This window comes from Ischnura elegans, chromosome 11 (genome assembly GCF_921293095.1).
Source record: "Ischnura elegans chromosome 11, ioIscEleg1.1, whole genome shotgun sequence".
Classification (NCBI taxonomy): Eukaryota; Metazoa; Arthropoda; class Insecta; order Odonata; family Coenagrionidae; genus Ischnura; species Ischnura elegans.
The window spans coordinates 67445231-67473165 of NC_060256.1; the positions used below are offsets into that span (position 1 = coordinate 67445231).

At 37.1% G+C, this 27935-nt stretch overlaps 1 protein-coding gene across 1 annotated transcript; it reads right to left on the reverse strand.

Moving 5' to 3' along the window:
- On the reverse strand, nt 1-25710 carry LOC124168416 (NPC intracellular cholesterol transporter 2). The gene is made up of 4 exons (XM_046546636.1): nt 25327-25710; nt 4171-4278; nt 1866-2062; nt 1-848 (listed from the first exon to the last, which is right to left on the reverse strand). Exons 1-4 carry the CDS (start codon nt 25409-25411, stop codon nt 765-767), a joined length of 474 nt encoding a protein of 157 aa, XP_046402592.1. The 5' UTR covers nt 25412-25710; the 3' UTR covers nt 1-764.
- Nucleotides 25711-27935: the final 2225 nt, after the last annotated feature.

Genomic DNA, 27935 nt, shown 5'->3' on the forward strand with positions numbered 1-27935 from the left:
TACGAAACTAAATATTTTTATTAACTTTATCATTTTTTTGGAGAAATCACAACCTTAAAAAATACCGAAACAGGCAAAAGACATTTCTTACTACAAAAAGCCCCAAATATGTGTACACACTTCATATGACTGGTTACCTGGGAAGGAGGATGTTTTGATCACTACCAATTTTGAAAATAATAAGCAGAAAAATTGAATTAAATACATTCCTATGGGCTGGGAGGCGTTTCAAACAAATCAACGTTGCCATAATTTCACTGTGGACTAAAGGTATTTTGTGTTCACGGTTTTTTATTCAACAATATCGCATATTGGGTTTCCAATCCACAAGACTTATGTGCTAAGTCTTCCAAGAGAGAAATGGCTTTGTTTTAATTCATACGTATTTTAATGAGATTGATCAACGCTAAGTTTTCAGCCAGGCGATGGAGCAAGGGGCTCTATGTACATTAACACAGTGCGCTTTGGACTAAATGATGCAGGAAATTATTTCTATATTTTTCACTTTATCACCGATGGATTGTTTCCAATACTGCTTTCCTCCTGGTGACGGGAATTTATAATGAGTATTTTTCATATGTGGCCTGGTAGTCTTCATAACGGACTCCGCTTTACACTTTGCCGTTAAACATGAGAGGCCGGATACATCTCACTATATTTGAGGATCACAAAATAGTTTGCTGTCTTTCCAAGGTTGTTTCGGGTCTTGGGTGAGTATTTTCTTTAAGTCTTTTGCACGCAATGCAGCGGAAATATTAGTCCTCTCAGATGATTCTGGAGTCAACCTTAAAGCAGACGTGATCCTTGCCTGAAGGTTCGCGAAGGGCCCACTGGACGGTGGTCTTGATCTGAAAGAAAAAAATACAGGCATGTTAAACTATAATACTTAATTTAGAAAAAGGCAGAGGGTAGGTTTATCATTGAGGTAAAGAACCTTACTGGGTCTGCTAAACTGGTCGATGAAAAAAGACAACACGTGTACGATAGCTATTTTGATTATGGTATATCCGTCTAAACACGACGGTAGAGAAGAGATTGCCTGAGAAAGAGGCAATAGTCTATTTCTATACTTTAAGAAATGTTTTAGAAGTTGACTTCGGGGAATACTTCGTTCAAATGCTCGTAATGGGGTAAATAGTAATGGCGTAAAATCTGTCGGTGCTGATTGTGAGTATGAATGAGAAAAAATTTAACCTAAGACAATACATTGGTAGCATTTATTATTATTAAGTTTTAATCAAATTATTTATGGGAAATCTGCTAGTTTGAAATTATATTAATCAGAATCATCGCCAGGGCAATGAGATGAGTTGTGTTTACCTTAAAAAAGACATAATGAATAACTAGACGGTATTTGCTCGGACGGTTCACTAGACGGTATTTGCTCGGACGGTTCACTAGACGGTATTTGGTTTTGATGGCCATCGGAGGTTATCTACATCATTTGAGAAAGTAGTTATTGTTTCTCTTAAATAAGAAAGGAGGTGAGGTTTTCAATATAATACTTCCTTTTGAGATATTTTCTAGGAATAAAGTAATTCATTCTTCCTGTGGTCACCAGATGTACGTAGTGGATTTTTTACATTATTATTCATCGAAAGACACAGAAGTTTTTCGCTCAATTTTCAGTCTTGATTCTTCTGAATATTCTACAACTTTTTTTCTCGTAGGAATTATAGTAATCTCCTTGTAATGTTTTATACGAATTCTTATTCGATCAAGCAAAGATAATTTTTCAATTGAATGATGTTTCAGTTGTGATCAATCCTTAGATAATATCGTTCCGGTCAAACAAAGCTCGTTTTACTTGCCCACGGAAGCTGAAATGGTCTTTTTTGACCAATCTTTCCCTCGAAACAACTCACCTTGGGATAAACTTCGAGGACATCGAAAGAGTTCTTGTAGAAATAGGTAGTACCGGCCTTGAGCGGGCAGCCTGCTGGTTTGCCTGCCTCGTCGAAGATGAAGCTACAGGCACTGGTAGAGTCCACGCCGACGAACGGAAGTGGAATGCCCAGGACGTACGCGAAGACGCTGTTTTCCAGCGATTTCACTTCGGTCTCTGAAAATGAGAATTAAACAAAAAATTAATATCTTTTACAGCCAATCTTTTCAAGTTTTTTTCCTGATATGCAAAATTTTTATAGAAGTAGTATAGTTCCTGTAGGCTAAACTAGGCTACGCTACTGAATATTTTTAAAGTCTAGCAAAGTCACTTAACATTTATTTTTATTGCCTTAACTTTCTAGGAAATCCCTCGTGTGTAGCTCGATATAGATATGATATATTTCATACACAGACGTATTAAATATAAATTTACGCAATTTTAGCTGTAAAAAACATTGAAAGCAGTGAGTATGACGTATACAAAGGTAAGTAAATGCTTTTTTAAAGGCGAAGAATGCTTTTTTTTAATACTTTTGTGATGAATTGTTTGGAAAATGAGAAAGAATAATTGTATCGCCAGTATCAATCATTTATCAAGAGAAATAATTTCTACTTCCTACCTGAACAGTAAACTTTTAATCCTCTCAGTCGTTTATTTTGCGGAGAAAAAATATTCGAGGTACCCACCTGACACTGTCTGCATAAAAAGCAAACATTGCGTCTATCTATGATAAGCGCCAGTTGATAGGCTTAATATCTGTTCTCAAAAATAATTCTGCCAATTACAAGAAAAAATATGCTACGTCGTATATCCCGAGCGAAGTATGCTTTACCAGTTATCATGTCCAAGTTCTCTATTTACCTTTGAGAAAACTGCTGATGCAACGTTTCTATGCTTCGTTCATCTTTACTCAATAGCAAAGGCATTGTATTCAACATGAATTAACGCTTTTGATTTCTCCCTTAAAACACGCTAAAGTCTAAGAATATGGTATAGGAACTATAATAGTCAACGGTATCTCTTATGGTTTACGCTATTTACAGTTTACGCTATTCAGTGAATGGATAATAAAATATCTTGGTGATAAAAATAGCGTTAAAAATACCCAATTCTCGTATTATGAATCTAAGGTGATGTAATGCTGAGTATCTTGATGTGTCACATAGAGTACATTTCATTCCAATTCAGTGGCGTAGGGAGGGGTGGTCCAGGGGGTCTGGACCCCCCCGAAATATAAAAACAAAGTTACTTTGCTTCATTAAAGAAAACAAAATTTGAAAAATAATGAAGTTACAAAAAAGATTTCTTTGACAAATGAAGTTTTTTCGATTATTAAAAGTGTTAACATTGGTTTAAAACCCTCTACTTAGTACCTACTCTTGTTTTTCCAAAGCGGTTACACCAAGATAAAATCTTATTCGAATTTATAAGGTTCACATTCCAAAGGGAACACAGAAAAAAACCTTTGAGTGAAATATTAGTAATAGGGTGGTTTCCTATTATTTTTTTATTGCCTAAATCGAAAGATTATTACTCCTGGAGTACGTATTTCAAGCTTTTAGATTTTTACATGACGATATCTATTTTTCGCGATTAAATGAAAAGTGATAATTTTCAAGCGCGCGAAAACGCGACGCGTAAGTATGAATGCTGGGAAATCTCTCCGTGCGGCGTATTTCTGGTTCCCGCTGCCGCCCTATGAGGTGACCTTGAGGCGAGTTGAGCGCTGATACGACGCAGGCTGCTAGCGGGTAGCTGAGTACCCTGCTGGCTGGTAGCGCTTGGCTTAAATAAGGACTATTAATACCTTATCAAATGAAGAAAACTTTCCGACCTTAGCCAGTTTTAATAAGCGATTATTAAGACATGTTTCCCTGAGCTCTGCGCCTCATGTATGCATTGGTAATCTCAGACGATGTATAACTCCTATCTTCTCGTATAGAAACTAGGTCCCTGTGACGTCACGTGGAGTGGCATCGCATGGGCGCCAATCTGGCCCTTTTCAAATGAGGATAAAAATGGACCATTGCCATTCGTCTAAACCGGTATTTCTAAAACGAAATAATTTGTACATTATGAATACAGTAATGGTGGGTAACGAATCGCAATCAATGCCTTTCGTTTTATTTGATGAAGGAAACTACCCTATTAGGTACCTTACTTAATTTTCAAAACAGGTTGCGGTAGCCAGCCGTAGATAAAAAAAAACAGGAAATGATGTGCCTACATTTTCAAATTGGTAAGGTAAAAAAATAGTGCTTAAATTATAATGCAATGCTTACCTGGCTTGAACTTGAAGTCAACGTTAATTTTCGTCTTCTTCTTCAACTTGCATGGTGGGACTTCGCAGCCACTGACGTGGACGAAGTCTGAGTCCTGGATCACTTGGTCTGAAAAGGGATAAAGAGATACGGCATGGTTACAGCAGGCTAAAAATCCGGTTTTTCACACACGCAAAGAAATAAAGAAAGGAACTCTTGTTTCGCGAGGCGAATTATTTCAAGGTGACCAAGTGCATTGTACACATTTAGAGGCATTATTTCATTACTATCTCCATTACAAAAAAAAACGGTTGACTATATATATTAAATAATATAAAACATCTCTGACTTCATCTATTAAAGTTTATAAATAAGTTGATGGTCACAGAACCCCCAATATATAATGTGCATAATTCCATACCAGAACACACATCACAATGCTACAACAAATAAACTTCCAACGTAACACATGGAATGGCTCTCATCTGCCACGATACCTTTGTTTCTAATAACGGGGTCCAATATCGGTATGCTTGCACGGTATTAAATATTCTATAATATTTTGTAATTCGTGCTGTTTTGATCATGTAATGGAAATAATTTGTTGACCATAAAATTATGCATTGCAAGACGATTAGCTCCCAAGAGTGTTATCAAATTATATTCTATTCTAAGAACTACTGATCATAACCAACATTTTTTCAAGTAAACGTAGAGCCCGAAGATGGCATGTTTCTTCTCCTCAAGAGATAATTTGAAGCCACAGGTTAAAAGAAGGAGACGGTATGCAAAAATAAGAAAAGTGGCACTGACAAAGATTGCCAAGATTGGTGAAAGTCTTCCTGCAAAGTGTCTATGAGAGTGAACGATTCCGTCTCATTTTTCAATCTTTGCAAGCAAGAGCGAGATGTTCATTGAAAATTCATTAAGGTGCTAAACCAGCACCGCACTTCACGAATTTATTTCCCACAGCGATTCAATTTTGTAGTCATTACGTGCGATATCAATTTCTAGACTCATTTCTCGGCTATCGAGAGTCGCTTCGGACTTAATACCGTGCGATTTTAACATTTTCATTAATTAAAATCTATTGAAAATTATACGTATACGGTAAATTGCCTATAGCTTTTAATCCATTAATCATTTCTCAGCGTTTAAAACTAGGCACCGACCATTCCCAATAAACTGCAGTACTTACTAAAATAAAAATTGACACTTTAAATGAAGATCTAGCAGCTTTAGCGCGAAAAGTAGGTTTCAAAAATGTTCATTTATTATTGTTTACATAAATCAAATCAGACTTTCAAGTCAGACTAGAAGATTAGCAAAAATATCAATCATTCACTTATCTCGTCGCCTAAGAGTGAATTCATTCATATGAAAGCCCAAGTTCCTCCTGATGGAAATCCTTGAGAAACGATTAGTTCAAGTCATTATCACGTTTCAGAAAACCTGTTCTCACATTCCACCGTCTTAACCAACCTGCTCCATTTCCCGGCATTTGTTCACTTTCACGCTTATCTCCGACTCGTTTACTTTGACTAATGTTTTGGATGTCTCCATTTAAACACTTAGGCTTCTTTTAAATGAAAATTTTTACAATTATGTATTCTTCCATATTATCTCGATGTATTTTTAAATCTATCACAGCCCCATCAATTAAGAAAAAATTAGGCGTCAGCGGCGGATGAGCATGTTTCTTTCAATGGTAGATTTAATAATTACAATTTTTTCCCCATTAATTTTCACTTCACTGAGCCTTGTATATAGTTTGGGCGCTTTATTCCATGCCAACAACCCGAGCGAAAGCCAAAGTATTGCGCAGTAATAGTCTTTGGGACTTTGAGATAGAATAGAATAGAATAGAAATAGAATTTTCTAAAAGGCAGTAATTTCGGATTGAAAGGTATTACCGATGGGCTACCGTTTACTATTTTCTTGGTCAGTACCGATATTTACTATATGTCATTAATGACTTTAAGGGCAATATTCGAGAACCTGAATCAAAATTGAGTTCTCTCTTTACCTCGGCAGTTCAGATCTTTTACACAGAAGTTTACACAGTAGGTATTGTCACCGTTGCTTCACCAAGAAATATTAAGATTATAAAAATTAATCCGAGAAAAAACTTTTTGTTCTCTCTTCCATGGCAGAGAAATGTTTCAATTTTATGATTTAAATGGGTATTACCATCCTGTTAGTTATCTATTTTTCATCTGTAAGCGGAGAAAACATTAATGAAGTCATTAATATAGATGTCACATTGCAAGAGCAAAGTAACGCAACTTTACGCGTAATGAAGTATCTTATTACAACTTATTTCCAGTTGAGCATCTGATTACTCTGCTGTAACCGACACAAGTAGCGATTTTTATAAACCTATTTAACAGAGAGGAGAAGGTTCGACAAAGTGCTGGACATGGTGGATGAGGAGATGCAGCTTTTAGATGAGACACGGAGGAGACAAAAGGTATGGATGAAGGGGGTACTTAGCGGGGAGGGGATGTTGAAAACGGTGTTAGAGGGTAGAATGTTAGTAAACGATGGAGGGGAAGGAAGAGAATAGGATTTTTAGATAGATTGAAAGGGAGTACGTCTTACAGTGAATTGAAGAAGTCAGTGCTGGAAGAAAAGGGGAGCTCCCAGACTACTTCCTTAGTATTTAAGTAAATGAAAGGTCGTAGCACTTTTCCACAAGAATTTTTAATGCGTACAACGCGTTTCGGCTCACTGAGCCATCATCTGGTACAGTGAGCCGAAACGCGTTGTACGCATTAAAAATTCTTGTGGAAAAGTGCTACGACCTTTCATTTACTTAAATATGTCTAACTTCCACCAATTGAAGCCTGAATCTGTTGAACTTACTTCCTTAGTACTCCATGGAAACCTACCTTAATCGGTAGAATACTATAATGATAATAATTTAAATAAGCTGTGGTGTACAATGTATCTAGCAGGGATGCCGACTTACAAAAAATATTGGGGGGGCCCAAACCGGGGATCTTGCCCCGGGAAATTCTATAAGTAGTGACTTTTATGTTTTTTAAGCGTTTTAGAAGAGCCATATGATCAACATTAGAACCCTGATAGCTCAAATCTCGATATCTGAACACTCTGAGGAAAATCGACAAGCCTGACAAATTTTTTCCTCACACCCATAACGAATTTTTGAAGGGGCAAGGGCCCCCTCAGGCCCCATGGAGTCGGCGCCACTGGTATCTAGTGACCGACTGGAGAGTCTTCCTTCCTAATAATTGTGTTCTTGACTTATTAAATTTCCCATACTAGTGGTTGGGAGCCTTCCTCGATAGCATGAGCCTTCCCAAACAGTCTCACGACCTCCCCTATCGTTTTCAGGAGGCGTGGAGTCGGGGAATGTGTTTGCTAGTCCCTTCTAAACTCATCTGTTTTGAATATCAATGCTCGCTCGTCGTTGCCTCTCGACCTTCCAGAAAGCTTTCACGGTCTGTGTCTGACGCCGCCCTCTGGCCAGGCAGTTAATAGCTTGCCAACAAGTACGAGTCTTCCATTGTGCATTTAAGAGCTTGAGGCAGAGATGGCAAGTGAAACGAAACAAAAATGTATTGCTTCGACCCAGAGGGAAACGAAAATACGAGGTCTAGGTTTAGTTTCGTTCCTGCACGAAAAAAGGAGTTTAGTTTCGGCCCGGGACGTAACTTAACTCCCGGGAATGAAACTAAATTAATCGAAACTCCACTGCTCATAGTTAAGTTTCGATCCCAAAAGTTGAGTGGAGGAGGATGAGTAGAATAGTTTCGACCCATTACGTTTGACATTCGTGTGGAGAGGTAAACACATTAAGCTTAAAAATCGAATGGCCAGTTTGCACTCATCGTTCTCCTGTTAGTGGTAAAAATATGAGTGCCCCATACATTGAAAGGTTTTCGCAGAACGCGTAAATGAATCAGATTTCCAATGACGTCACGCATGAAAGGAGCGGCACATGACAAAATTTTCTTATACTATAATTATATAATTTTCTTACATATTTATTTTCTTATTCTTACTTATTTTATGCTTACGAGTAAATGGCTGAATAGAGAAGATTGTATTTCCATCATAGGCTATCTTTCCCTTTCATCTACTGAACAACCTCACTGAAGGCATATCACTTGACATGAAATTTTAGCAAGTAACATACGACATACTGGCATCCGAGAGAGTTCAAAGAGCGAAGTGTAGTCAGTAATTTAATATTCTTTTAATTTATTATTTATTCTTTCCTCGCTGCGCTCTTAGAATACCTCATATTGAGCGTGAACTCATCGCTTCGTCTGTCTCCCTTTAGGATGTAGATTTACCCCACGCCTTTCGTATAGCTGGGCCCACCGGATAACATTTTTTATAATAATAATAATTTCGTCCTTATTTTCAAGCGAATTTAGGACAACATTGTCCTCTATTACAATGGACTTGATTGACAATGACAAACATCCATGCCCTGGATGATGATCAATTCGGATCAATCGGGATTCGAACACGCGACCTCTAGGTTAGCAGTTGGGGACTTTACCCCGGCGCCACCGAGGCCGGCAAGGTTTTTTTTGTGCGTATGTGAAGCGTCTGGCGCGGAATGGGATAGCGGAGACTGCGGTGGGCGTAGCTATTCGACCTGCAGACGCCCTCGGCACCCAAGGAAGTGCGTCTTTCCTTTTTCGCGTGTGTCATTCCAGGAACGGAAGGGGAATAAAGTAGAGACTAGACCTTTTCAACGGGTAATGAGCGCGGAAATCTTGAGGTCAGTTGTGTAATACTTTCGCTTACTCTTCACACGTACGGAGCCCACACTGGGGACCAAGGGGACTGCATAGAGGAGACCCAATGCCAACCGATAGAAGGCTGATTTCTGTTGTATTTTAATCGGCTTTCAAAAACGTCCGAGGCGCGGTGATGACTTCAATGCAATCCAATATTTTCCAACATTTTGCAGTATAGTATATGTAGTTACGAGGAATAGCATTGAAGATTCATGAATTTGATAGATCACATAATTTTGTAAGTATACAAATTTCTGCCGACACCCACCTTACCTTACTTCTTTGCTCGTGAAACTCGGATCAATTTGTCCGTCAGCGACGCGAGTGGCGACTTCTGTAAACTCATTTTAATGCGCGATGGTAGACAACACAGAGGCCAACTTAAGGATTCTCTTTTGTAATTTTCGTGCTGGGGACATAGAAATTACAATGAGAGAGAGAATACTTTCATCATACTGAACTCGCAAAATACCGGGCGTTTCAAAACTAAAAGCGAAGTTTAAAGGCTTTATAATATTTATTATATTTAACTTACATATATAAATAATGCATCAAATTAAAGAGCTACTAAAACAGTTTTGTTTTTTGGCAAGAATACGCATGTGCACTCAAGCTTTCTTCCCCATCCGTTAAAGAGCGCTAGCAGCATATATGACGAATAGTGAACAGAGAGCTGATAGTGTTTTCAGTTATAAAAGACGGAATATGTAGTTAGTGTGCAGCTTGAGTTTCGTATTAAGTTCGTTAGTGATCCTCCAGGTGATAATAAAATCCATGCCTCCACTATCAGCTGAACTTTCCGAATTTAGAAACAGGATTGAGGCAGGTGTTGCAAGAATTAATCGAGAGACCCTAATCAAAGTTTGGGAAGAACTCGCATATGGACGGCTTAGAAACATATTGGTGTTAGTCAAAAATTAAAGGTTTTCAACAATAAATAAAGATTTGTAAAGAAGTTGGAACTGTGCTGAGGTCTTCCAGTATGCGGTGCTACCTGGCGGTCCCAAGGGTAACTATGCCTTACACCATTGTATTTCTAGGTAGACTATTGGTAAATACCATGCGGAAATGAACCCTTCCCGAAGAAGTGAGCCGTTCAAGTGAACTGTTACTCGCACGCAGTATGCGGGCACATTACATTTCCTAACAATGGCCGTATTTGACGAACTATTTTACGTCATCCGACTTTAATTCCAAATTCGGAAATACAGAATAATCTCACAGAGGCGAAAGTGAGCACATGACAGGGGAATTGCAAATGTAGCGTTTCAGTGTGGACATAGAATTCCAAGCTGAATTGAACAATTAAATTAATCGTGAAACATGAATCTTGTAGCAGCCTCCCGGGAAGGAAAGAGCAAGGTCTCCTACGTACTCCTTAGCGCTAGCTAGTGAGAAGAGGTCAAATTCATTGAAAGTGTATGACCGATTCCAAGGCTGGCCAAGAGAATTGTAACCCACCCACTACACTAATAACCGGACGCATATATTCTCTCGGCTGGTCGTCTTCTGTCTTTTTTGTTAGGCAAACATTGTTTAAAACTTACGAAAATATGCAATTATCAGGCAATTGGATCTTTTAAACATTTACCTGAATCTCGAAGCTAAACAATACCCATGTCTGAGAAATCACTGAAGTAATTACTGGAAAATGTTCCCCAGGATTTATTTTATATCATCAGCACTGGCCAACAACCCTAAGATAAGTTCTTTAGGCACCCTGATGGTCAACATCAACAACCGATTGCTTCATCTTCTTTTGATTGTGCACTCACGCAATTCTACCAGAAACATCAATTTGAAAAAAAACTGGAATTTCATTACATTTCATTTATCGTTTCGTCTATTCTGATGCAAACATCCATTAACTTGTTTATAATGTGTATTGGGCCGATGCCAATGGCAATATAGCCCTTATGTACTGACGCGCTATTTTTTTTACCAAGAAAAAAATATGATCGTTGAAAAAACTATTTGTTCTCTCTTCCATGGAGGAATATTTGAATTTTTTGCTCTGTATGGATTTCCCCAGCCTGTTGGTTATCTATTAACAGCAGTGAGCGGAAAAACATAGAAGCAATTCATTTGTTACTCGTTGATGCTTAATAAAAAATCGTAATGATTTCAAGGAAGAAAACAGGGGTTGCTATCGCTCTAAAGCTTCAAGTTTTTTCAGACAATTCTTAATATTTCGAGAAAAATGTATGTGAGGCATTTAAAATGCCAAAGAAGCATATTATAGGGTAGGTACTATGTATTCGTTAGTCACTTGTCTCCTCTAAAATAAAACGTACCGCTCTGAGGCAAACATCACTCATCCGATAATTCTAAAAGAAAAGTTACGGGAAATAACCCATCGAGAGTGATGTGTTGCCACGGAAGCGGAGCCAAGTCTTTCCTGACCCACTTTCATCGGCGCAGGACACAAGGACGTCACTAAACCTCTTACAGACACCCAGAGTTGGCGAGCTACGGCTTCGAGCATTGAAATTTCCCTCATTTAGTCTTCGCCGGATGCAGTCGCTTTTTTGTCGTTCACTAACATAGGTTGCAATAACTCCTCGTGAAAAATGTATATACGTTCGCTCGTGGATGCTATGTAGTTGAAAGTAGACAAGCAACTAATAACTAAATAAGTAGTTTGTGCTTACTGCACTTCTTTGGTATTTTACATACCTAACGTGGCTATTTTTTCAGTTTCTAAGAACATTCTCATATGGTTATCTATTACGCCTGATGAAGAGCGGCTTGGCCCAACATTGATACTTTAACTTCAGTATCATTATGACAGATGTAGATATAATAGAAGATTGCAAATGAAACAGTTAAGAATTGATAAAAATGATAAATATTCTACTACTTTGCTAGCAATAGCTGTATCTACTAATTGTCCACAAAAGTGTGAAAGGAGCTGACGCAAAACATTGTTATCAATATTTTCCAGAGAAGGCGTCCAAGTGAGATTTAAAAAATCCAGCTTAATTTTTTTCAGGAAATTTGCGATATGGCTTGACTTGAAGCTGTCTGACCGAATGCTCCCTGTTTAGTGAATAAAGTTTTAAAAGCTTTTGCAAAGATACCTGGTCTCATCAGCATTGACTACTAATCTTGTTACGCCTCCTTTATTTATAATTGGATGATAAAATAACTACCACGTAGCCTAAGAAAATATTTATATCCTCATAAAGGTTATAAAAGTGAGATGCATATCCTTCAACAGTAAAACGACGAGCAAAGTGAAATTGATCACATCAAGTTGAGGTATTTAATTGACTTATTAAGTTTTACTTATAATTGCAGGAATCTTATAGCTCTACTAAATGCACTAAACGCTCCACCATTAATTCGTGTTTACATATAGTAAGATGAACTTCTGCTGGAATAAAATAATCATTACATGCATTAAAGCCAGATTGTATGCATTTATTATCATGATAAAATTTTGTGATGCCCAACCTTCACTCTTTCACTGTTGAAGGGACAACAACAGAATCGCTGCCGGAAGTTGTAATTGTCGGAGCTGTAATTTTACTGGCAAAGGAGTTGCGGTATTGTATTTGAATGAGACAAGGCTTTTCCGGCTTTCTCCATGAGCTCTCATTGTCGTTTTCAAGGATAGGATGGCTAAAATGCTGTGTCATCGTTACAAGGAAAGACGCACATTTCAGCATGATGCATGTTTTACCTCAAGAAGGTTAAATTGAGGTAAGTAATCATTTTTATTTTAACCTACGATTAGGCATGTCATGAGGGTTAATTCTTTTTCTCTCTCTACGGTAAACAAAAACGATGACACAATTAGAGTATACTAACTTTCGTTTTCGGATTCAAGTTTGACATAAAATTGAAAAGCAGTTTCTTTGAGGCTTTCAAGTATCTTTTTTAATTTTGGAAATAATAATTTCTCGTGAATCCTTATTTTACTTGTGCAAATAAACTACGCTAGCCCCAGGCATGATACAATAAAAAGGTTTGCTAAGGGAGATTTTGATGCTTGAAACCTGGGTCCTTACCAAGAAAATAAGGCCGTCTTATTATTTTAGAAAACAAATTAATACGTAAAGTATTTGGTCCAATGAATTATGAAGGATTGTAGCGTATCAGAAAAATATAGAATAACGAACTCTTTACCAAAACCCAGACATCAAAGCATTGATTAATGGCAAAAAGAACAAGCTGGCTAGGTCATATCCAGCGAAGAGATAAAGGAACAAGGCTAAAAGAGTAAACTTCTCTTGGATGCTATTTCGATACTCCTAAATGGAATTTAAATAAACTCCTATGAAATGAGACTCCTAAATCCATAGCTACAATGACTAACCCTTCCTCGTGCCATGGTGAGAATTTGTGACTGCGGGCATCCTGCAGTTGCGCATGTACTAACAACTTTGTCGTGAAGCCTTAAGCAATATTATTAACACCTGATGTCAGCTAACCGCTGTGTTTTGCGGAAACTACTCATGTTACCTAGGATTCATCGTACAGATTATCTTATCTCGCGTTTCCTTTGTCTTGTTACGCATGAATTGTAACACAATATGAGGATATCAGTCTTCAAGGTGGTCGAGATTGACCATTGTGGTCTATAATGCATACTTAGTTTTCCTTGCTCAAATTTTAATTAGCTTGTTGGGAGTAATCTGCATTGTGTTCAGATTTCTCTCGCATTCGTATGCGGTAAAGGATTTAAACCTCCATCTCACAGCAATGCTGACACACAATGCATTTTTCAAGGCTTAGTAATCGAGGTACTGGCCTAAACCTGTGCTAGCCAGCAAAGGAAAGGGTTAATTCAAGTAAAAAGTCCGTAAATTACTCGCATATTAGTGTTTGTATGCCTAGGCTGGCTTCATGGATAATACTGACATTGAGTTTTATTCAAGAATGACCACTTGATTTGCATACTACTCATAAAAGTAGCTGCACCATTGACACCGTAACACAAGATATTACGAGACATATTATCCGTGAATAACTTAAATATTAGCCCGATGTTTCGCTAAATAATAGCATCGAGATGTAAATTTTATGAATCTTTCAGAGAAAATGAAAAAATAGCGGTGGAATCAATTTTTCATACTTAGAGACTACCCTACACAGCTTATAAACGGTGAATTTTTATCATATATGTTTCAACTGTCGGCAAAGGAAGGCAGTGGCGGCTACATATGTGTTGCCTAACATCGCAGAACCACAATTGTAACTTTTTTATACCATAAGATAGCATTATCTTGTATACGCGTAAAATCAGCTTAAATGAAACTTTCTCAAACTTTGCATGCGACTTATTTTTCATTCCAATAAAATTAAAGGTAGCTCAAGAAATATTTTGCACCCCCCTCGAGTTTTTTCTGCATCCGCTACTGAAGGAAGGGCGATACAAAATGATGACCGAAAAAAGCAACTCTATGCAGTAACCTTTTTAGTGACATTTTGAGCTCGGTCTTGAAGCTTGGACAACTTAGATTTCAGCGATGCATGGAAAGAGTCATTAAAAAGACGCTGCCGATGGAGTTGAACTGGCCTTTACCTTGACAAAGGCCTCGAAGTACTCGGTTGGTGACAGGTACAAGAGATTGCACTATGCTTTGCCATTTCTCTTACCTTAATTTCCCTCCCATTTCAACCCCCCGAGCATGTTGGCATTCAAGTTACCAATGAGCTCTTTCCGTAGCTACGCTTCGAAAAAGGCTATCCTGTTATCTTTCTCCTTGGACACGAGGATAATGTTGTTGTTAAACGCTTTCACGTGGTAGCAACGGTCGCCATGCTGTGTTGCTTCCAGGTATCTTACAGGTTTATATACAAGTTTCGCCGACTTTGTGTCGGAGTGTGTCACCAATGCTTTTTAGTAGAAGCAAAATTCACGGTTTTAGAAATTTGCTAGTAGTAATTCAATGAGATAGTAATACCATTCACTTAAAGCATTAAATTTACCGGTAAAAAAGGCCATGAGTTCTACGTATAATAAAAAATACATATGCATTCAAAATTATGATATTACTTATCCAACTTGCAGCATAAATAGAACGCAAAAATTATGTTTATCAAGAACTATTCCTGACTTATCATTATTGAAAGATACGTCGGGCTCTAACCACGAACTTCAGGCTCCTCATTGTGCTACCAACGTTGAGTGTACACAGTCAAGGAGTTAGGATATCCTCAAGTAATAAAAGTTGTTTTCGGTAAAATGATTTTGCGATTTCTGGGAAAGTTTAGAAAATTAAGTGAACCTCACTTAAATATTATAAATATATTTGCTGTGTTTCATATAGTTTTCGTCATAGTAATAGAGGATCAATTATATTACTATCATGCGTTACGCTGTCCACCGAGATAGTGTGCCTACTTCGGTATTTGTAAACTAGAACACACTCTTTTCCAGTATCTAATAGTTGTGTCAAGTTAAGTTGTTCTGTATGAAACTTTATACTTCTCACTGAATAAGTCAAGAATTTTATCCGTTTTTTCCAATGCCCAATTACGTTCCTGCATTGGGCACTGCTTCAATTCATCGCCGGAAAAGTCAAGTCATCGAGAGAATTGCTGCTACTCCTATCCTCTTGGATTGTAACATACACTATTGTGTCTTCTCCTACACATTTTAGCAGCTCCCTAGGCCTCAGTTGAGAGACTTCAAGGGCAAACTAGGATGAATGCCGGAAGAGACCGTTTGCCACGCCCGCAGAACAATTACCTGTCTACAAATACCGTGCTTCCATTTCCCATTAACATCCTCATCCATAACGTCAAGTGCTATCCGCCCATTTGCGCAACTGCGATAACACCAACCTTCTTGCAATAGCGAATAGACTCTTGCAATTACATATCATATCATTCGTATGAATCACGAGCAGTAGAGCCCAGTGAAGAAATTGTAACGTATCAAAGCGATAAGGATCATTTGTATTGAATCATGCTTGTCTGAAATTTCATTATTGAATAACTTGCGTCTCAACACTTTCTCTGTGAAATTTATTGACCCTTGATTTCATATCAAACGTTAAATATCAGATATATTTGCCGCAAGCTCACCTGGTGATGAGTTTGGACATGAAATTCATACACAGCAACACTTCTCGGCATTTGAAGGGGAAGTTTACGTGATTTCCCTTAATTTTAGTTTTAAGGCTTTAAGATGATAGAATTTCCACTGCAGAAATTTCTTGAAAAATAATGCTGCTCTATATTATTTTCTGTAGGGCATTTTAAAACTCACTCGTAAAATGAATGAATGATTTCTATATCAAAATATTTTGATGCGTAAGATAACTCTATGAATCACACAACAGACACTATATTTCGTTGCATAGTGCACAGTTATTAAAATGGATACAGAATACTGACATAGGACCTCCTATTTCCCTAAACTGTAGAAACCGCGTTTAAAAATACCTAAGTTGTGCTTAACTGTAACGTGGAAATCTTACTTGATTATAATTGCAACATGCAATACACCATGTTATGGAATAGACGGATTACCTTTCATCCCACGAATGAATGAGACACCGAAAGCTATGCGTAAGACGGACTGCGGTCACTGAGAAATTAAGACGTAATTTCCTCGTGATTAATAAAGGTATGATTCCCTTTATATAACCGAATAGAATTTCTATCTTGGCTGGTTCCAGCAAAGTGTCGAGAAAGCTTGTATCCTTGCTTGCTGAAAAGAAAGCAACGCGAAAGTTGATAGACAATCTAATCCAAAAGTCAACAAACCGAATCCAAGGACCTATCAAGCCTAATCATGAAGCGGTAAACGAGTCATTGCTCCCCCAACTTTTACGCAGGTGTCTGAATAGAACAATTTCTTGAAGCAACTCTATGGTCCCACACATTCATCTGAAACCAATAATTCAGCTGATAAAACCCTCACAACAGTGATCAATTGACTCTATCTGTTATTTAATCTTAAACACATGTCTTCAGCTTAGTGAACATTTCATATTTCTTGATTCAGTGAACTGCATGAGGCCTAAACCTAACGTTTTGCCTGTTAATTTTATTGAGAATTAATTACTTCCCTTGCAAGAAAAATGTGCATCATGCCATGGATAACTCACGATTAAATAATAATGGCTTCATTGGCAGCTATTGATAAAATTAAGTTCTACTATCATTTTGTAGTAATAATTCATAAATACTTGCGTCCTAAACTTGCAGGTTCTAGTGGAGAGCGAGGAAGAATCCTACAGCTAAAATAAATCCGAATCCTGTTTCTGACGAGCATGCATCGAAGGCAAGCTAGTTTTTTTTTCGGGCAGTGGCTCAAATTTTTGACCAAGGTTGTTCGGCTGATCAGGTTTTATATTTGTAAGCCAGAAAGATCTTATTTTAGAAACCTCTAGAATACTTTGAGATGATGATGAAAAGAGTATTCGCGACTGAAAGAAGAGTAAGTTTTGATGGGGGAGTATTTAATTCGTGAAGCGAAATAACAAAGTGCGTAACTAAAACAAATTATGGAATCAGGAAATTTTTATCCGATGCAAGGACCTGCATTGAGAATCATTTAATGAGCTAAACAATTCGCGAAAATAGTGGTTTGGTTGGTCCATCACGTAAGGATTTAAAATCATGATGGCGCGTATGATAAAAGGACGTCATAATTTAACTAATTCTTATTTGTCTTTTTAATGTAATCTGATGCAATACCCTTATTTGGAATCCTTTTATGAGCTAAAAAATTCGCGGTTATAGTAATGCAACATTTAATGTAACATTAATACCATGAACGTATTTCTTTGGGTAACAACATTTTAAACGTATTAATACATTTGTGTCATTGTCGGGAGATAACCCTCGTTTTTCTCTAGTTAAATATATGCATTTGTGATGCTGCAGTGTCTTTATTCACGTCCCTCTACCTTACAGAACGATAGGGAAAACTCCAAGGGAAGTAAATTCATCGAATTTTAAATAAAAAACATAATTTAAAAACAGGAGGACATAGAAATATCTTTTTGAAAGTTTTATGATGATCAAGCCTTCCTTGATAAATATTTAAGGAAAAAAGAGGGTGAAAGTTATGTGGAAAACTTCTTGGCGTAGAAGTCCAAGGTAAAGATTCCTGATTGGCTCGAAGAAATAGCATGCTGATTTGAATCTCTTTGTTTTTCGCTTCCACTAAAAAATAACGCCAACCCACGAAAAACTCTTAGCTTCCCGATAAAATTAGGTTATCTGATCCAAAGGGCTTGTCCTTCCTCATCATCTACCTGCCTTAGCGATGATAGATTAGTGACTCCTGTGATTTCTTGACTCGCGAAACGCCTCAATTACCTTAAAATGAAATGTCTTTCACGCTTTTTATGAATATCCTCCTCGCTTTTTGCCTTGATATTCCATCAAATTTAACTGTTGACGAACTGTGTATTCTCCAACAGAATGAAAGTTGGTGTACGTGCAGCATCATGAAAGAAAGCGAAAATCGCTTAAGACATGCATCCCGGAATAATATAACGTCTCACAGTATGGATACTTGAAAAACTTCCATAAGACCTGCGGTGGATTGGAAAATCTCTCCAATAGCACCTTCGTTATTGTTGATTGAAGGCATCTTGCTTATTATCAATATTGAAAGGGGAGAATCTTTCAAGGAAATGTACCCACATGAAAAAGTGCTTTCTGGTAGTCCCTTTTAAATAAAAACCGAGTTGCTTCAACGCCATTAAATAAATGTTGCATTCTTTTATAACCTTTAATCCCTGGTCTTTGAACTCTTCCATCACATATCCGCGTGTTAAGACAACTTTAACCTTGTAGAAGTCCGTAACTTCAATCGGGTCAGAGTCACCGAGGTGGCATTGATGTTGAACGCAAGACGAAAGAGGAACTGGAAGAGGCTATTTAAAGCACACAATGAAACTAGCATGATCAAATGACTCAGTGATCAACGAAGTCTGGTATTTGAATATATAAAACAATCATGAGCTAACTCGTTTACAAACTGCAAGCCGTAAAATCAAAAATGGTGCTTGCAACGATATTAGAGTAGATAATATGTTTTTAAATGCTTGTGAAACTTGTGTGCGAACCAAACACACAATTATAGAGTGATGAGCAAGTTAGTCATTCATAGCGCTGGAGTAGGTTTATATTGTACGGGTGCGTTGTCTCCAGCGTAGAACAGTCTAGTATTTTTGAAACATAGAGCTTTTGGATGAGTTTAACCTTGAAGACTTTATGCATTTTAGAAACTAAGAATGTAATTAGGATTCATAAAAATTAACCCTTATTTCCTTTAGACTAATAGTAATTTTAAGAACAATTATCCGGTTCACTACAGAGAGTGTCTTCTATGTGCTTGTATTTACTTATTATTTAGTAGGTAGCCTCGATTACTTAACTCAGTGGCGGATCCAGGATAGGTACAAGGGGGGGAGTTAAAATTCCAGCAGTAGTGGAGGTCAGAAAAAAATTAACATTCTATCTAGTGTAAATTTGATACCCAAGGGGGGGCTATGGCCCCCTTCGCCCCCTCCATAGATCCGCCACTAACTTAACTGTGTACAAACTAAACTAATTTCTTCAATTTATTTTTAGGTAAAGCATTTGGTCAACAAGTGATTTTACCTTGCAAATATTTCAAATGTCTTGATCAATCAGGTTTCTACCTCAGGAAAATAATAATTATAACTAAATTTCAGTGCTTTTTACGTGCCTCAGTGTATTTTTCTTTGCTCGTTTTCAATCGATAGAAAATCCGTTACAGGGGTGAGGTTTTTAAATTAGTATCTGTGAATTCTGTAATTATTTATCACGATCTGAGAGTGCAGTCATAAGATCTGAGAGTGCACTTGTTGAGTTTCCAACGAAAGATATTCTGCCAGCTGCATGAGAATGACGAGGTAAGTAACTGCAAGCGGTAAAATATTTTGGCATGAGTGAAACAGCTTAAGAAATAACTACTCCGTTACACTTCCGTCTTGCTTAAGGCGCTTTGATCATAGATGTAGTTGTTGTGTCGTTCTCTAGACTGTTGATTGACTCAGCTTCTATTTTACAACCCAATTTGCATTTATAGCATTCACAGTTTCAGCATTTAAAAAATCAGCTAAACGAAGAAAACTGTGTCCTAACTGGTTAATTTGCTAGAAAAAATGTTCTACTTCCAGTTTTCAAAAAAGATTTATGTGAAGCTGAGAGATTAAACAAACAGAAAAAATGATCTCGCAATAAAAAATTTCAGTAAACTCTTCTTTATCACAAATTTAAATCATCTCGCTTTTAAAATGTTTGAACATACTAAAAATTTCCTAAAAAGAGCTTGAATTCAACGTTACCATGGCAGTTTTCAATGCCTTGGACGAATGAAAAGCTCATTTCTCCTCTCCTATGATTGTTAATTTGTTGCAGTGACATTGAGTCCTTTCAAAACAAAATATCATTTGAATTTCTAAGCGTGGACAGTGTTAAGTGGTAACTTTTTAAACATTTCCATTTGCCTTTAATATTTTTTAAAATGCTGTTGATTTTATAAAAGGAAAGTTGGAAGCTACATCCTAAAGTTTCAAGTGAACGAGAATTTTCCTGTCGTATTTCCGTGTAGCCATATTTTATTATATGCACATGTGATATAGTTTTTAACAAATGAAGGTTTGTTTACAATGCTTAATTTTCACCGGAACATGTTGTACCGCCACAGAGTAAGATATTGTGCTACATGGGATGATCAATTGTACTTATTCTTGGTATACACGTTAGTATACATTAGTAAACTACGCGCTCTATAACACGTGGAATGTATGGTAATCATGGCAAGCAGATTTCAAAGAACTGCATTTTCGAAGATTTTTTGTGTTTTTTTAATCCATCACGCGCTTTCCCTTACAATTAAGAAACAATTTACTTGATGAAAGTAGGCTAATTTGATGTTGCGTCATCATTCCAGCATCAATTGTTTCTTAGAAAGAATAGGTACCTCTCATTTACAGGTATCTTCGATTTTTAACTGTGCCTTAGGTATTTCTCTTGTGACGTTGCTAATGAATGGTGCTTTCACTTCCATGCAAAGGTGAAAAGAGGACTCCCATGTATTGACTGCGTCTCATATCATGCATTTTTAGTTTAGGAAATAGCTGGATATATATATGTATTATACTTTCCATAAAAATTGCTCGAATCCTAAGTTTCATAATTTTTAATTTTCATTGAAGTCTAATAATTTTTGTTAAAATTCGAATTTTTTTTACTAAAAGGCACTGTAAAAAATTGCAAGAAAATAAGATGCACAACTCCGCAATTGCAAAAAAAACTCTTGCGACTTTTAATTGCTTCACTCTTGAAACATACAAAAAAAACTATTAAAAATTGACTCCCTCATTCATGTTCAAAGATAAAAGAAGATTAGGCTAATTATTTCACTTTTATTATTCAACATATTAACAGCCACTAAATAACATGTTACTCAACATTTTCTTCGAAACCAGGGTGAATAAAAACAATGGAAATATTTTTTATTCCATGGGTAAGTAATGAATGTGGCAAGTTTTCTCCAATCAATGCCCGAAGTTATTTCACCTTGAGTACGTAACGAACACTTTCACTGTGGAAAGTAACGTGAAATAGACACTGAATATGAAGTGAAATATGCACTGAATACAACAAAGTAGTGGTGTTTTGTTTTGCAGGGGTCACTGGTCCGTATCCACAGAGATTCAATAGTATTTATTAAAATTGAAATATTATTTATTGATCAGTAGGGCGTGGGTACTTCTTGCTCTGTCTTAGGATATCCAAACAAATACCTAGCAAAATATTTTTATTTATAAAAAGTGCCGATCTAAAGATGAGTCAAGTACTAAGTAGTCACTGAAACTCATAATAGTTGATGTTCTAAATTTTTAATAAATCACTGGCTTGTGACTTGTAAAAAGAGACAGTTAATAGGTAGTACTGGTAAGCTAAATTACGTCTTTAAAATATATTTTAAAGTTATGCAAAAGGTGAGGATGCAAAACATTATAAGCTCTTTCCTTCGTTTCTACGAAAATGTTAAGTAATCTGTGATATCGAAGCCGTGAATAATAAAAGTGGAATGATTAACGCTGTTTTCTAATGTGCTTGAAAATGAATTGGCGTTTAAAATTGGCGATTTGTTTTTTGATTGAAATAATTAAAATACTTTCGGGATTTTTATTCAACTGCGGATCGGTACAAATTATTTATTATTCTTCGCTATTTTAATTGCCTTTTTTACAGTCCTTTTAAAAACACTAACCAATTACTCAACTTCAACTTGCTAAATTTACTTTGTAAAAATATGCTACCATATTTTTTCAATAATTGTTTAAACTATTATCACACTACATCATTTCGATTTTGATGGAGGAATAGTCTTTGTAAAGAAAATTAAGCTGAAGAGTGGGATAAATTGTTTAAAATGAAGTAAAAACTAGCATACTGGGTGAAATTCATCCCGAAAATCTCAAAGATAGCTTGTATGGCGCCATGTGAAGCTTTTAGATGATGGTTCGATTGTGTCGCAGACAACTGGGTGTCATTGTCTCTTAGTTACCGAAGTCAACATGAGACGAAACGGGGTTGCATATGTGCGATGTATCGTGATTCCCGGGTGAGGCAACACGGCGCTGAAAAAAACTTCGGCGTTGTACATTGGCGTGACGAAATACTTAGAACACCTCAACTCTCTTCCCGGCGAGATTGCCTCGTCGGCTGATTGAGAGATTTCAACGCCTCGATACCCAGGCGAAGGCGATTCATGGTGTTTATTTGGAAGAAAGGAAAGCGCCATTGTCAGATTTTCACTTGTTTCTAGGCACTACGTCGAATTTAGGTTCACTTTCTTCAGTAAAATTCGATATTCCTAAAAAAATAAGACTGTTTTCTTTCACACACCCACACATGCAACACACAGTGTTCACATTAAATTCAAGATCAGTTGAGAATATTTCTGTATTTTTTTAACCACAAATGGGGCTAACTTCAAGAATAAATAGATAAATACGAAGTAGATCGTTGCATGACGTATGCATAAAAAATTGCTGCTCTTTATGCAAATGTTTTGGTGGATAAGTGAGGGAATTTTTGTGGGTTTAAATACAAGTAAATTAGATAGTTAGTTTGAAGCGAAATCATAAGCAAAACTTGTCAAGTCAGTTTTCTCTCCTTACACTTCCACAGCTGTTTTAGAGTACAATAACTTTATATAAATAATATCGAATATATGCGGGTAATGAGACTCATCAGAATCATTGAATTCAGTGTATCGATGGCTTATTTAAACGAAAGTAACTTGAGATTGGATTAAATGTAGCACCTGTATAGATCACAGCTGACCACCACGAGGTGTGAGGCTGCTGAGTCAGCGCTACGCAAACTTGTTTGTCTAATCTCCTGGCAAAACAAACTCCACGGAGCAGGAAGTTTTTGAATGGAAAGAAAATTATTGAAAACACGAGCTAATAATGATCACACATATTTTTTATTCCAAAAAATAGTGAGACATATCGTGCTTTCAACGCAGAAACTACATTAAAAATACCACAGCAATGTATTTCTACACACGAGAAACCAAAGTGGATTGACTCATTGGCGGACTTTAAAAAACCGAGAAATGTTCTTATATGTGATGAAATGGAAAGCAGAACGAGTTTGTTTGGAGTTTTAATGTTCCCGCTAATGATAATGGATATCACCAGTCCTTTTAAATAGGTCGTTATTCAGGTGGAGCGTTAACTTGATCCCTCATCCAACATATTGAAGAAGAAAATTATGTTATATAGCCCAGTAATATATTGAACTAGGATTTCGATTTGTAAACAAACACATGTCGTTGCTAAATATATTTTTTGGCAAAAAATCTTAATGCTTTGATAGAAGCTGGGTAGCACCAATACTGGTTTAGAGTTCAATTCAGCATTTATCTAAATGAGAAATCAAAGATATCCATGGATAACGCAGAATACGCTGATGAAAATACTCTCTACACATAATGTAGATGAGGTTACCGGGATATTATGTAGATTTCATCCTTCGTATATATCTCGTTCATCTATTAAGGTATGCTGGTGTTTGGGTGCTTGTAAATAACGCTAAAACACTCACTAATGACCGATTTGAAGCAAGAACTTAATTTGATATGTAATTTTGAATATGGTATTGTAATTCGCAGCCATTAAATTTGTTTTCAATCACTAAGTTCGTTTTATTTTCGTCTCAGCAACTTAGGTAGTCTTAAAACCCCAATTAACTGAAAATGTTAGACCTAGAAAACAATTTTCGAATGAGTACTGCATATCTTCGCTATTAAATATATAACTGCTTCTTCAGGCCTATGAGAATTTGTCTTGCTGAATCCCTGATATATTTGAGAGGCTAAGGAAAGGAGTCGTGTAAAATTCATATTTGATCGAATAGCGATAAAAATATAAAGACCATCTATCTATTGACAGGGGTATTTAAAACTATGAAGAATATTTATTGGCGTAAGAATATGATGAATTCCAGCTCTGCTTTAATAGGTCCCCAAACGGCGGCAACAATACGGAGGCAAAATTTTACTACAGCGGACGATGAGTGGAAGTCGGCCTCAGCTTTCCATTTCTCCAAATCTTCCGAGACTCGTAAGAGCTGCTCTAGAAATCGCCTTTCTTGATCTTCTTGTCCAAGCCTAGGTAACAGCCTCAACTGCGTGGAGATCCTAGAGAGTTCCACAGCGGTTGTTTTTCTCTTCAAAGATAAATTACTATGATATCCATATATTTTTTAATAAATGGAAGAATTATTTGAATTGTCACATCTATAATTATCTTATCGTGCACACCTGATTATTTTTCGGCCTGTGAAAACTGAATTACCTAAAGTTTATCTGTGATTGACTAGCGCCACATAGTTCCACAGCGGTTTTTTTTCCCTTCAAGGATAAAATGTTATGATATCTATATTATTTTATGATATACGAAAGAATTATTAGTAATACCACACCTATATTCCACTTATCGCGCACACCTCTATATTTTTCGGGCAGTGAAAATTCAATCGCCTAATCACCACCCGTAATCGACTTTCACCACTATTATACCACGGAATTATCCATATTTGTTTTAGGTAATGACGAAAACTTCGACACGATCTATCATTTTAGCTTCTCACTCACGTATTATATATAACTTCACCCATCGCTAGAGAAGTATACGATAGCTGAAAACATTTTAAATAGATTTTATCACACGAAAAATAGTAAATTATGACGAAAACTATACGTTGAAGAACATTGTCACACCAAACTCGCTGATTTATAGCCTTAACCTTCCCCGCTTAATCAAGTAGCGTTTGACAGAGTACACTGACTTGATTTACAAACATACTGGACAGAACGACCTCTCGCTCTGCTCTCCCCAGTTCACTGTGTAACTAGGGCACGGACACTCACCATTACTGCAGGATCTGACTTGCGTTGCCTCGCTGACCGCGAACACGCAGAGTGCGACGGTCAAGGCGACAATCGTGGTCTTCATGTTGATGGCGGAGTTTTCTACGTGCACTGGCAGGCGGTGAATCGTCGTCTTAGTCGAGTCGACTGGCTTATTTAACGGCTTCCTTGTTTGCTCCTACGGTCTTGCTGCACAACCGTTCCTTCGTGTCAAACCTTCACGAGTGTCTCGGTCGGACTGGCCAGCGAGGAACGGGTTCGTGGAGTTATCTTGCGTCGGGGTGGGTGAGGAAAGTGAGCTGTGGGTCGACCAATGAGAACGCTCCGTATCTCCTGTCCTTACTACCCTCCCCTTACAGCAAGACCGTCTCCAGTTCGACTCAGTTCGTGTTACCGTTGGCACGGTGACTATATACCTCCTACTTCCCCTCCGGCGCTTCACAGCAGTCCAAACCTTCCCCTCCCCTTAGCAAACAGTTTCGACTTAACGAGTTAAGCCTCTGGAGGGTCCCTCGCTGGCCGCTCAATGACCATGCTCGTAAACGTGCTCATCATCTCGAATTCACTTCCTAGCCCGGTGGTCCCCTTTGTGTTCCGGGAGGTCATTATTGGCGATCCTTTTGGGATCTTCCGGAAATAATCTGGCCTCCCATGGCGTCCTTGAGTTCATAGTTTTGGTGGAAGGAAACATTTTTTCGGGTTCTTGACCAGTGTGCTCTTCGGAAAGAGGCATGAAGGAAGATTCGTAGCCTTGGTAGATGAGGAAGCAAAATAAGGAATGAGGAAGTGTAACTATAGGATGGGAAGATGCATCGTAAAGAGTATTCAAAAAGTTAAGACGTTCAAGAAGATTTAAAAGGAAATTTTTACAGAAAAGTAATCTTGAAGCTAACGTCGGAGCAAAGGATGACGCATTTTATCATAAATTATTTTATGTGTTTTTATACCTAATGATAAATATTAATTCAAATTATATGTCCACTCAGCGTAGCCTTTTTCAGCCAATAAGACTTCACCGTAATTACAAGCAATGGTTTGATTAGTGGATATAAAAATCCATAACGATGAAGAGTAAAAATATAGCATACACTTCAGCGTATATGTTTATCTGTGGACTACGATGGGGTAGATCTTCTTCATCTATTTATGAGTTAACTTTAAAGAAATAGTTATATAGGTATGAAAAAGTGGGTCCCAGGAAGGAAGTACATGCTGAAAAGACTTTTTCCAAATTTCCTTCCGTTGGAAAATATGAATGCATAAATTTGGTGATGTATGTATTTCCTATGTATTTGTGATACTGGGTGTATCGATACCTTTGATCGATACTATCGATTGTTAATTGTCGGTGCGGTCTGGTTAGTAACCAGTAAATAAGTTGGTGTTCTTGAATTTCAACTGTTTCTTTTCTCGCTTGTGTCACGTCGATGACTGTTTAATTAATAAACGCAAAGTCACGCAAAGTCTGTATATAAATCATTCAACACCATCCAACGCTAGTTACCTAAGAATGGTGTTGCATTTCATAATCTAGCTGATATTTCTATGAGTCGTTTATAAGCTACAAACACGGTGTGTCACGAATGAAATACTTACGTTGAGGCAAGAAGCAAATGGGCTGAAGCAATTTTTTTTCTTAACAAGAGTAAATATTTATTTTTTATGTAGGTGAAAATGTATTACCTCATTTACCATGTATCTTGGAAGAATTTGAAGTAAATAGCAGGAAGCAAAGGCACAGAACTAAGTTACTAGCACAGGATCTATTATTGTTAAATAGTATCGGCGATTTAATGTCATATCCCCAAATTCATAATTTTTTCGAGTATCTATTCAGTCTTACTCTCATCGGATGATATTTAAGCTTGTGCCAATTTTTAACTCAGAATTATTTATAAAATTTACACAGTTAACAGGGTTAACGGAGTTTCAGTGATTCTTTGTATTGCTGTCAAACGACTTCAAATACTATTAAATGATATAAAACATTAATGGAACGAAGAAGATTTATTCCAAAACAGGTATGAATTATTTGTAAAATGTAAGCTTCATTATATTATCTACATCAGACAGCGTGGCAAACGTGTATTAGTTCACACACAAACGCGACTGTTTGACGCCAAAAATCTATTTATTCACAAAAAAGGCACTCTTTGGCCTTTACGTCGGGGTGATCATATAATCGGGTTTAACCATTAAACGAACATATATATCCTTACCCATGTTAGGGGCATCCTACCAAGGCGGGACACGAACCCACGATATTCGATATGACAGGCGAAGACTATTATGAAGGCGGCTTTATTATTGATAATATTCATAGCCAAACCTCATTTAAAAACTTCAAGTCATTCTTCCGAATAAATGAATGTTACGAAAGTTTCATTAGTCAAGATAGTTGAGCAAGTATTTGGAAATTCGAATCCTTAGTAATGAATTCAACTCGTTAGGATTACAGTATTTCGTATCTCGATGCGAAAGCATTTGCCAAGAACGTTTTCGTTGATCAAGAACGAAAGTTAGAGGTTCGAAGGCGATCAGATACCGCCCTAGTTCTAACCATAAACGATGCCAGCTAGCCATCCGCCGAAGTTCCTTCTATGACTATG

Coding starts and splice junctions, on each gene's coding strand:
- LOC124168416 (XM_046546636.1), bottom strand. CDS start 25,411: ATGAAGACCACGATTGTCGCCTTGACCGTCGCACTCTGCGTGTTCGCG. Junction 4,279..25,326: donor AGTCAGATCCTGCAGTAATG/GTGAGTGTCCGT, acceptor ATCCCTTTTCAG/ACCAAGTGATCCAGGACTCA. Junction 849..1,865: donor TCCTCGAAGTTTATCCCAAG/GTGAGTTGTTTC, acceptor TTTTTCTTTCAG/ATCAAGACCACCGTCCAGTG.